Genomic DNA, 11,025 nt, shown 5'->3' on the forward strand with positions numbered 1-11,025 from the left:
ATGCACAGATTCCATACTTCATTTCCCCCAAAGGAAAAGTCACCATGACAGACAGCCACATGGGCCCTACACTGAATTCCCTCAGTCTGGTCCAGCCAGAACTGTCTCTGCTTCAGGCCCTCCTGGGAACTGCTTGAAGGAGGCCCCTGAGCTCCCTGCAAATCCTCTTAGGGGAGCCTAGCATGAAAAAGGCTACATATAGTCTCTTCCTGGACCCCAGAGACAGCTCTGCAACAAGTCAGGTATTTGACTTGTTGAATTCAATTATTATTAGAGCCCAAATAATCCTTCTATGAGTCCCTAACCAGAACAACTGGATAATGTGATTTTGCTGGGACATAGTCACAAGAAAACAAAATTGTTTCTGGTTTCTGATGCAATTGGTTCTACATGACAGAGTAGAAAAGTTAAGACACCTTGGACAGAAACTGCACGAGAGACAGGATGCCGTATGGTCAGAATGAAGCTAGGAAGGGACCCTCCTTCTGCGCCTCAGACAGGATGCCGGCAGAGCTCCAACACCGCTACACCCAAGACTGAGGTGACAAGGACAGGCTCTGATGCAGGAAGTAACAACCTGGCTGGGAGGCAAGGAAGGTGCATCCGCAGAGTAAAACCAACCCACAGCAGTGCTGGGACAGGTAAGGACCAGAGAAGGGAGCAGCAGGGAAGGGGATGGGGACCACAGGAGGCATCCCTGGCAGGGACCAGTGTAGGGCAAAGGTTCGGGAAGCAGGAGCAGGTTCCTGTGGGCACAGAAAACCCAAGAGTAACTTTTTTTTTTTTTTTTTTTTTTACTGGATGAGAAGGTGAGTCCAGAAATCCAAACAGTGCTGGTCAGAGAGGGACAGCAGGGTGGAGGGAGGCCCCTGAAAGCTACATCAAAACATTCAGCTCAAGTGCATGAAACACACAAGACTTGGGGCAAGTGCTGCTGGGGAGCGGGACACAGCCTGCTGGGTTTCAGCCTCAAGTCATCTGCTTTCTCTTGGACATCATTCCTCCTTGTTGCCAAGGACTGAACCCTCTGTCCAGGAGTAGGGATTCGAAGAGGGCTGTCCAATGCTCTTCTCAACCTTTTTGTCCTGGTGGTTAAAACATGTAAGAATCTAATACAATTAGGTGCTTAACGCTAGAATGGAATTCTCATATAGGGCATAAATACTGACAACAGGTTAACGCCCTCACAAGTTTTACTTGCAAGAATTCGTTTTATATTTTAAAATAACATGCAACATAAACTGAATATTCCTTATAAAACTGGAAAGAGGAGTAAATCCTCTATAAAACTCCGTTTAAAAAAAATTCCATCCCTGCCTAAGCTCAAATGATAGGATGATTTACAGCAAATCCAGCTAAATTAGGCAGAGATACCAAGTATCCCCTGAACATGAGTTATCTGAGGTTAATTCTATGAACAGGAGACCCAGGCAAGGTCTCAAACTAGTACCGGACATTTCAAGGGGTGGTGTGTACACTTGTGGTTTTGTGGTCTACAACCGTCCCACCAGCCCAGACGAGGCTGGGTGGTCAGGTGTCCCCATCGGGTGACAGTGTGCAGCCTGGCTCAGCAGAATCCAGCACAGGAAAGTCTGTGTCTCCCAGAGATAAACTCCCAGCTGAAATCTCACTGCTATGGTTGCTCCCACCCTTTGGTGAGGGCGCTCACCAAAGACCCACACCAGGCATATTTTCCAAAGGATGAGCATTATTCTGCAACTAGTTTAATTTGTGATAAAGAAGGAAAAGGCAAAAAGGGAAAACTTTCTAAATTATTTATGTTTCATAGCAAATGGAATCAACTGGATGACGTAATGTATGATATTACAGTCACTTATGTCCTCCTAGCCTGTACCGTCTATGGATCCTATCCGTATTTTTCTCAAATCTCGTCTTCAAAGCGTCCAGTCTGTGCCTGGCCACATGGCTCACTGTAGGCATGCTTTAACTGTTCATCCACTGGAACAAAATGATAGTGGGGTGTTAGAGGAAGCTCAGACTCCCAGGGAGGGGTCATCTCTCCCAGAAGCTGGAAATCCACTGCCCATATCCAGGGGAGGGTGAGGGACTGGCCCGAGGCAGCCATGCAGGCACTGGCAAAATGCCAGAAACAAACGATCTACTCAGAGCTGGCTAAACAGTGACAGCTGGAATGTGGAGAGTCCCACAGGGAGGGAAGGCCTCAGAGCTGGAAGAGGGGTGTGACCACTAAGGGAGCAGGAGAGTTTGGAGGAGGCACAACCACCCCTGGATTTGGGTCTGAATCCTTTCTAGATCTATCCTCGCATGGTCACATTACTCTGCTCCTCTAGGAGAAGATCAAATTACAGGACACCAACCTAATCCTGGCAATTCATAAACAAAGGGAGAGCCCCACAGAAACACTAACAGTACACAGATGTGGGAATAACAAAGACCCTGTAGTTGCCCTCATAAGGCCAACACAGTCCAAGAGCCACAAGGAGATACAATCAAGACCTTGACCCCAGCCCCTACGCAGACAGTACTGATGTTCTCCCAGTGAAGCTGCCAGGCAGGATGATTTCTGGTGGCAAGCCAGAGTGAGGCGAGCTCACCCAAGTGATCTGCTCAACTTCAGAGCCTCAACTGCTCTCCTGCCACTGAGGCTAGACACAAGTATCTGCCCCTCATCTCATCCTGCCCTTCTCCTTCAGAGGCCTCTCCCCTCCTGACCTTACTCGGGCTTGTCCACAGGAAAGACAAAGTGATCTTTCCAACACTGAGGTCTACTATGGGGCAGTAGTCCCCCTTACTCTCTGTTTTGCTTTCCGGTTTCAGTTCTCCACGGTCAACTGGGGTCTGGAAACAGACAATCCGCCTTCTGACGTATCATCAGAAAAGCAGCTAACGTTACATCACAATACCTATACCCTCCACCTCACTTCTTCTCATCACCAAGGCATTTAATCATCTCACATCATCACAAGAAGGGTGAGTGCAGCACAAAAGATATCTTGAGAGAGAGACCACATTTACATAACTTTTATCACAGTATATTGTTAATAATTGTTCTATTTTGTTATTTTTGTTAATCTCTTACTCTGCCCACTTTACACATTAAACATATCATAGGTGTATGTAGGTATAGGAAAAACAAAACGGAGTATAGGGTTTGGTACTATCTGAGGTTTCCACCATCCACTGGGGGTCTTGGAACCTACAACCCCCATGGACTAAAGGGGGGCTACTATATTCTTCCAGGACTTCCCCTCCACTCCCTACGAGATGAACTCCCAATTTCTCTTCCTGGCATTAAGGGCTTCTCATTCTGGCCTTCTACGCATCTCTGTAGCTTCATATCCCTCGGCTGTCCCTAAAGCTCCCCAAAGTGATGGGTTTTCCCTCCTTCCATCCATTTTGTCTTGAAAACTACTCTTTACCTGTCAAGGCCCCCATCTGGTCAGTGGATGGCTAAGACCCTCCACCATGGAGAATGGCCAAGGCCTGGAGTGTCCAAGCCCTGGCCACAAATGGCCCCAACTCTATAGATGAAAGGACAGAGCACAAAGTGAGAGGGAGCCCTGGGGCCCAGCGCTCTGGATCTTCTGAACCGCCTCAATACCATGCTGGGGAAGGTCGACTCAAAACGCTAATATCCCACTAAGATACCCTGCTCTTCTCTGGGGCTGGTGGGAGGGTGAGCTAATCAAAATAAGGGCCTCTCCCCATGAAACCCATAAACTTGGAAAACCCCAGCTCGCATGCAAACTAGTAGACCCTCCAGTCTCACCAGCCCCTCCTTCCCTGAATGTCCTAAATCCTCAATGAAGACGCGTTATTTGCTCCGTGGCCCAGCACCGGCAGCTAGTACCCAAGTCCCCAACATCGCCAGGGGCCATGCCGAACTCGCGCGCCTCGGGCAGTCTATGTTCAACGAAAAGGACTGAACGGACCCAGAGTCCGGAACATCTCTTGGTGCTTAAGTTTTCCTGGAGTAATTTTTACCCAGCAGGACGAAGATATCCGGCCCCTCAAGAGGCTGGCAGGCAGGGATTCCCTCCTCCCTCCCCTGCGCCTTCACTACCCCCGGAGGCCACAAGACCCCAGGCTCCGGACCCTCACCACACCCTCCCCCTCCAGCGGCCCCGCCAGGCGGTCCGCAAACCACGGAGGCCACTCAGCTCTTGAACGACTGCCCCGCCCACTGCCCCCAAGTCCGAGCTCCCAGGACCCCGAACCCGCTGACCCGTCCTGTAGTCGCGAGGGTCAGAGGGCGCATTCTTCGCCACCCCGCACTCCAGGGGCAGAGAGAGCCCGACTGCCGACGGGACCCGCAGAGCGCGGGCAGGGCGATCCAGCCAACGAGGAGCTAGGATCTTGGGGTGCCGCCCTGAGGCAGCCAGCCCAGCCTGGGTGAGCCGCGGGGCGCTGGCCGCGGAGAGGAAAAAGCCCCTCCCCCTTCCAGCTCCGGGGCCCCGCCCGGCCTCCAGGCCCCGAGGCGCAGCCGTCCCGAGGGAAGGAAGGCGCGGGATGAGACAGGAGGGAGGACACTTACTTAAAAGGCTACATAGTTTCACTCCCTGTCCTTTTCTGAGCCGCGGCGACGCCTCCCGGACCCGGGACTCGGACCTCGGTGCCCACCACCCCAGCACAGCGGTTCTGCTCCACCGCCCACCTCTTTACTCCGCCGTTGGGCGGAGCCGCGCCTGGTCAGCCCAATGAGCGGCCGTTGTTATTCAGAGTGACGTGTGCGCAGAGCAATCATTGAGTCTGCCCAGCCGGGGTGGGGCTCAGGCGGTGCACAGCACTTCCTACTCAGGCCCGACCAGCCCTGAGTCGCGGACTGCGCGTGCCCGGAACGGGAGGGGGCGGGGCCGAAGCTGATCTGACACTAGAGGTGGGTTCCAAGCTTGGTCCCTGGAAAGCGGGCTGTATCCGGATGGGAAGACCCCGGAGCTGTCCCGCGTTGCGGATCGCCCATTACTGCTACCTTTAGAGAGCGGAGGTGCCCAGCCCTACGAGGCACACCACTCCGTCGCTGGCAGGCTCTGGGAGTTAGGGTCCCTGGGTTCTGATTCCCTCACGTGTATGGACGTCGCGTGACCTAGGCCCCCTTTTTTTACCTGGGCCTCAGTTTCCCCATCTTTACGATACTGGAGGGTTGGAACTGCCGAGTGCTAGTATTCCAAAACTAATGGGGAGAGGAGCAGAAGGAGATGGGGGACCCACACGTGACTTTCCCGCGCGGGGCCCCGCCCATCCCTGGTCGGAGGGATCCAAGCGCCCTCCGAGGACGGGCGGGGGTGGGCGGATCATAAGAAACCCGACCCGGCAGCCCTTGGCAGCGGCTAAGGCGGAGCGCGAGGCTCCGCGGCCGGCCAGCCCTGGCGACGGCACCGGAGAATGGGGACCGCAACCCGGGCTTCGCAGAGAGCCACCTTGGAGGCGAGGGCGGTGCAGAGACTCGCTGTGTGACTCTGAGCGAATCGGGGGAGGATGGACCAGGGAATGGGAGATAGCTAACGGGGCTCCCTCTCTGCGTCCGGTCCGCAGAGGCGCACGTCGCGGGTCTCCAGAGGCTCCGTCGACAACAGCTGCAGCGCCGAGCTAGTCTCGGGCCATGAGGAGCGCGCGGGCCGCCGTCGGGGCTCGCAGCGTCCTGCCGCGCTGAGGGCGTGGAACGGAGAGGGGCGCGGGCGGCTGGGCCGCGCCAGAGCGCACAGCCATGGCGAGGGAGGAGTGCAAGGCACTGCTGGACGCTCTCAACAAGGCGACCGCATGCTACCACCACCTGGTGCTGACCGTCGGCGGCTCGGCGGACTCGCAGAACCTGCGTGAGGAGCTGCAGAAGACGCGCCAGAAGGCGCAGGAGCTGGCGGTGGCCACCCGCGCCCAGCTGACGGCCGCGCTGCGCGACCGGGGCCTGGGCGCCGAGGAGCGCGCCGAGTTCGAGCGCCTCTGGGTGGCCTTCTCTGGCTGCCTGGACCTGCTGGAAGCCGACATGCGGCGCGCACTGGCCCTGGGCACCGCGTTCCCTCTGCACGCGCCGCGGCGGCCGCTGGTGCGCACCGGCGTGGCGGGCGGCGCGGCGGGTGTAGCGGCGCGGGCCCTGAGCGCCCGCAGCTTGCGACACGAGGCGGAGGGCGACTTCGACGTGGACGACCTGCGCGAGCTGGAGCGCGAGATTCTTCAGGTGAGCGAGATGATCCACGACATGGAGATGAAGGTCAACGTGCCCCGCTGGACCGTGCAGGCCCGGCAAACGGCGGGCGCCGAGCTCCTGTCCAGCGCCGGCGCCTCCTCGGTGGGCACCGTGTCCGTCCAGGAGCGCACGGGGCCCTGCGACCTGAGCAAAGCCCTGGCCGCCACCGTTTTCAGCGCCGTGCTGCTGGCGGCTGTGGCCCTGGCGGTCTGCGTGGCGAAGCTGAGCTGACCGACATGCGACTTTTCCTGCCATTACCACTCCCTCCCCGGAGACATCCCTCGGGAACGACGGCAATCGCCTGGACTCGGAATGGGAGTGGGATTTGGCACGTTTAAGGGAAGGGGTTCTAAAACCGTGTGTGTGTGTGTGTGTACACCTGGGCGTTTCAAGCACACATCTGCTTGGGCAGAACATGGTTTCCTCTTGCTGGCCGGGGAAGAGTTAATTTTGCACGGGCAGCCAGGGCATTACCGCTAATGTATGCAGCAGCTTTATCCCCTATTAATAGAAAACCGTCCACAGTGACCCCAGATCCCTCCGAGTTAATGGGTGACCACGTGTGCTGCTGGGGCGTGTTTACACGGTGCCTGAGTTTGGTGCCCCCACCCCTACCAGCGATTCCCACTCTCTGCGTGGGGCAGTTTGAAAGAAGGGTGAGGTGAAATGAAGTCGGGGGGAGGGGAGTTGTTTTGCTTTGTGTGGGTGGTGATTTTGTTTCCTGGACAAAACTGTAAGAAGGTGTAAGCAGGTTTTATTACCTTAATCCTTTGGGGCCTAAGCTTAGGAGAGTGTGCAAAGAGAAGTCCGTGCACCATTTCTCTATGGCACACCATTGAGCTTCTTGGCAGAGTTTATCTATTAGTCACCAAAAGCAGCTAGAAGAGGTTTGGGTTTGGGGCTTGGTGACCTCCCCCACAAATTCTGACCCTACTTAGGAAACCAGACAAGACACGTCAAAACTGCCCCCACAGGCTTGGATCCACTGCACCCACTTGCCTACTGAAAAGGGCTCTCCTGGGTCAGCCTGGAAGGCGCACAGGCTTTGGGAAGGGACATATGCTATTCAAACACGCACTTCCTCCTTTCCCGGGGCTTGTGTTTGTTCCAGAACTAGACCAGAGTTTTTGATCCTCCTTTGGGGGAGGGCTGCAGAATCCTCTTTGGAGCCCTTAATCCTATCTATCCCTTGGAATTTGCCTGCTGGCCAGTAGGAGAGCTGGCTTTGGAGGAAGCTGCACAGCTCCCTGACCCTCACACTGACCCCTGAGAGGGTAAACCTCACTGCCGCATGCCGTCAGAGCCGATTAGCCCTGAGACTGGGTCTCAGGAGCGTTTTAAAAACAATAATCATCGAGAAAGAAAAACCACGTAAGCACACAATGCCCTATCAAAGCTGTTTTTTTATAGAGGACATTTGGCCACGAAGTCATACGTGCCAATGAGTCAAACACAGTGGTCTTCACTTACATCCTGAAGTTAGTAAATATACACCCATTATTAAAATAGACCTTCTGGAAGGCAGGAGGTCATAGCATAAACCACTGGAACCAGGGTGTCCATAACAGAGGTTGAGTGACCCCTGCTGCTTTTGCTCAGTAAATAAAGAAGATGGAAACCCCTGGGTCCCAGGCTGGAACTGCCGTGAGCGGAGCCACCACCTGCCACCAGTGGGGCAGAGGAAACGCAGTTGGGGAAATAAGGCTGAGAAAACACATCTCAAAAGGTAATTTGGAATAAAACCCAGAGACTTTGGTTTGGCTGAAAACTGACAAGGATTTTTTTTTTTCACTTTTTTACCCTAAAAGTGGGAAGAGGAGGGAAATGACAGTTTCACAAAGGCAGCTTGGAGGGCCAAGGGATTTAGGGGCAAATAGCAGGGGTGGCGCCTTGCCCAGTCCTGAGGGCCACCTGGCCAGCCCAGCTCACCCCCCCCCTCCTCAACACACAGATTCCAGTACCTCATAGTGAAAATATGGGATCTGTGTGGTGTGTGTGTGTGTGTGTGTGTGTGTGTCTGTGATAATGGCTTTAAGACACCCACAAGGTCTTAAGCCGATTAAAAGTTTTATGACCTTAACTAATGAAAGGAACACCTTCTGCCTCATCTGAATAGCGGCCACTTCAAATTCTTTTGCACCTGCCCGCTCAGGGTAACTTCAGAGATGACACAAAATTTTTCTAACTCCCCTCGTACCCTCATCCCCCTCCCATCACAACACAATACAGAATCTCTGTTACCTTCTCCAAGGTCTCAGTTCTCCCAGACAAGAGGAGGCTGGGCATTTTGTAACCCAATGTTGGAAGCTATCCTTTAACACCACACCCTAAGTATATTCTCCTGTTTCTAATACAATGACTCTTCTGTTCTTATCAAGTTATTTTGGTTCAGAACGACGACAAAAATTGTTCAGCCGAACCTATTGAAGAAAAAAACCCATCCGATGTTGTATAATCCATAGAGAGCAACAAACGTCTTTGTTGTCACCCTTTCCACCCACTTAGCAGATCTTTAGGTATTTAATTATACGTGCAATCAGATGTGTACCTAATTCCGAGAGTCCTCTGCTCACTGAAATTAGGTATAAAATGTTGCACCCACACACCAAAAAAAGCTGAATGACAATGAACATATTTATCCTATGGACCTGTGAACCTGAACAACGCTATGTTTGCAAGTTTTAAGCATTAGGAATATTTGATATTATTTGGAGTTCTAACATTGCCTACTAGAACTTTCACTATGTGATGCAAGCAGACTCACTTTCTGCTTGAGCAATAGGCTGCTGTCACTATCTCTCTGCTCTCATTTCTATGTATATAATTCAAGACATTGCTTTCTGATAGAAGCCTGATTCCATTTAGGTGTTTGATATCAAAGTCATTAATTTTCTAAAAAAAATTTGGTATGATTTTATACCATGTTACAAGTATAGGGAAAAATTCAATATTTAACATAGGGTATATATCATAAGGTCAACGTTAGAGTCTATGGCAAAAAAAACCCAAAAACCCGTCTAGTTTCCGAAATTAAAGATACAAGTTAAAGGATAGATCTTTATATCCAAAGCTAAATGCTATGATAAGTACCTGTAAAGAGAAAATATTCCTGCTTCTCTTTTGGGAAAACTACTATTTTATCTGATTCCAAGAAGAGAAGCAATTGGAATGTCAAGACACTTATGGAAACTTTGAACTTTGTTAGTAGGGGGGAAAAGCCCGAACACGAATGTTTGTAGAAGAGGAAAAAAAAAAAAAAAAAAAAGCCTGGCAAATTCATTTTTTGTGTGCTCGAAGAACTTAATGCTTTAAAATGCTGCAAGGGAGATATTTTTGGTAAGGAAAATTAGAGCATAACCTGCATGATTTACTTAAGGTTTACAGTAAGCTACATAAGAGAGTGTGATGTCAGATGACAGGTAGTTTTGGTTAAACGAGTGTTTTGGTTTGCATGAGGGTCCTGATGATGCTGCATTTTCCCTTTCAACCTGCACATTGATACATTTTTAGCTACTCCGTTGCTTTTCAGATATAGCTCTCCCTTCTGTCATGAACGCTTGTTCAGGGTGTGAGCCCCGACACATGTCACGTGTGAGCCTGAGAATTAAAGAACTTCAGACTGGCCTCCGTCTTCCTTTGGGGCGTGCCTCCTCTCTCAAGGCCAGATCAGCTATGATGGACAGGGGCTCTGCCTCTCTTTCCAAGTACCTCAGAGAAGTCATTGACCTCCCTGTGCCTGGGTTCCCTCCATGGTGAAATGAGGGGAGCCCTGATGATGGACTCAAAGGTCCCTTCCAGAGTTTAGAACATTTAACAGAATGCAGTAAAACAAGAAAGGATTATTCTGTTTGTTTGGGGGGTTTTGATTGGCATTGTTGGTCTGGGTACACACCGAAATGAAATGAAATGAAATGTTACAGTTTGGTGTTTATTATCTAAAATTCCATATAAATTTAAAAAATCAGAATGAACTGAGCTTACTGCGATTTTAGTCCATATCAGAATTAGAGGATGGACTTAAAAAGCAACTTTGCATAAATGCTATTTTATTTATAGTATTTAAATTAGATTAGGAATTTAAATTCAGACTGTAAGTCTGAGTCCAAGAAAGCCTACCATTGATTAAACAGTTGGTTTTACCCAGCAGTCGGGCCATCTAAACTGATTCTGGGAAATTACAGATGTGAAACTCTGTCCTTTATCATGGAGGCTGGGAAAATCCTACTCTGTAGGTAACCTGGAGCCCTTGGTACCATGACTGCATTGGCTGCTTGATGTCAGGACATGAGCACAGCGTGGGGGGTTTTGTACGTGGCATCAAATCCAAAGTAGAATTAAAGGCTTCATGTCAAGTTTATCTACCTTAAATTGTTTATTAAATTTAAAAAAAAGAACAAAGGTAACATGCAGCATTTATAACTGAGCTGGAAAAGACACCCTCAAATAATTCAGCTATCAACTCTTGTGATTTTATATATATATATATATATATATGATGTATTCTTAATCTTCTTTATGCCCATCTGAAGTGAAGGGAAGGTCCTGATCAACACTGTTACCCTTCATAGATTTTATTACATAAAGAGATGTTCAGAAATACTCTAGGATTATAAATCTCCAAGTGCTTCTCTACGGTATGATTATACTTACCTTGTAAAGCAGGACGGAAGTGGGAAGAACGGTAGGTCTCCACATGAGTGATCTGTGGCTGTGGTCCACACAGATCAAAGTCATAGTCAAATACTATTTATTTGGCTCCTAAGAACTGACCAAAGGTGCAGGGACTGACCACATGCTGCTGCCCTGTGTCCTCGGGGATAAGATGGATTTCTCGGAAAAGCATTCCCCCCTTTCATTTACTT

At 50.8% G+C, this 11,025-nt stretch overlaps 2 protein-coding genes across 7 annotated transcripts in view; one reads left to right on the forward strand and one right to left on the reverse strand.

Moving 5' to 3' along the window:
• ANKRD27 (ankyrin repeat domain 27) overlaps nt 1–4,669 on the reverse strand; it is a 47,997-nt gene extending 43,328 nt beyond the window's left edge. For 4 of the 6 annotated variants that reach the window (XM_057314305.1, XM_048223706.2, XM_048223707.2 and 1 more), the window contains exon 1: nt 4,517–4,650. The gene's annotated coding sequence lies outside the window, so the exon portion shown is untranslated. Of the gene's footprint in view, nt 1–4,207; nt 4,449–4,516 lie in introns of those variants that run through there. The other 2 variants (XM_026484269.4, XM_048223704.2) reach the window with 2 other exon arrangements.
• A 177-nt stretch (nt 4,670–4,846) lies between these two features.
• On the forward strand, nt 4,847–10,595 carry RGS9BP (regulator of G protein signaling 9 binding protein). The gene has a single exon (XM_044378910.3). It carries the CDS (start codon nt 5,687–5,689, stop codon nt 6,392–6,394), a length of 708 nt encoding a protein of 235 aa, XP_044234845.1. The 5' UTR covers nt 4,847–5,686; the 3' UTR covers nt 6,395–10,595.
• The last annotated feature ends 430 nt before the right edge of the window (nt 10,596–11,025 follow it).

This window comes from Ursus arctos, unplaced genomic scaffold (assembly GCF_023065955.2).
Source record: "Ursus arctos isolate Adak ecotype North America unplaced genomic scaffold, UrsArc2.0 scaffold_19, whole genome shotgun sequence".
NCBI lineage: Eukaryota > Metazoa > Chordata > Mammalia > Carnivora > Ursidae > Ursus > Ursus arctos.

Bases quoted from the DNA above. Each gene is read 5' to 3' on its own strand.
- RGS9BP (XM_044378910.3), top strand. From the start codon at position 5,687: ATGGCGAGGGAGGAGTGCAAGGCACTGCTGGACGCTCTCAACAAGGCG.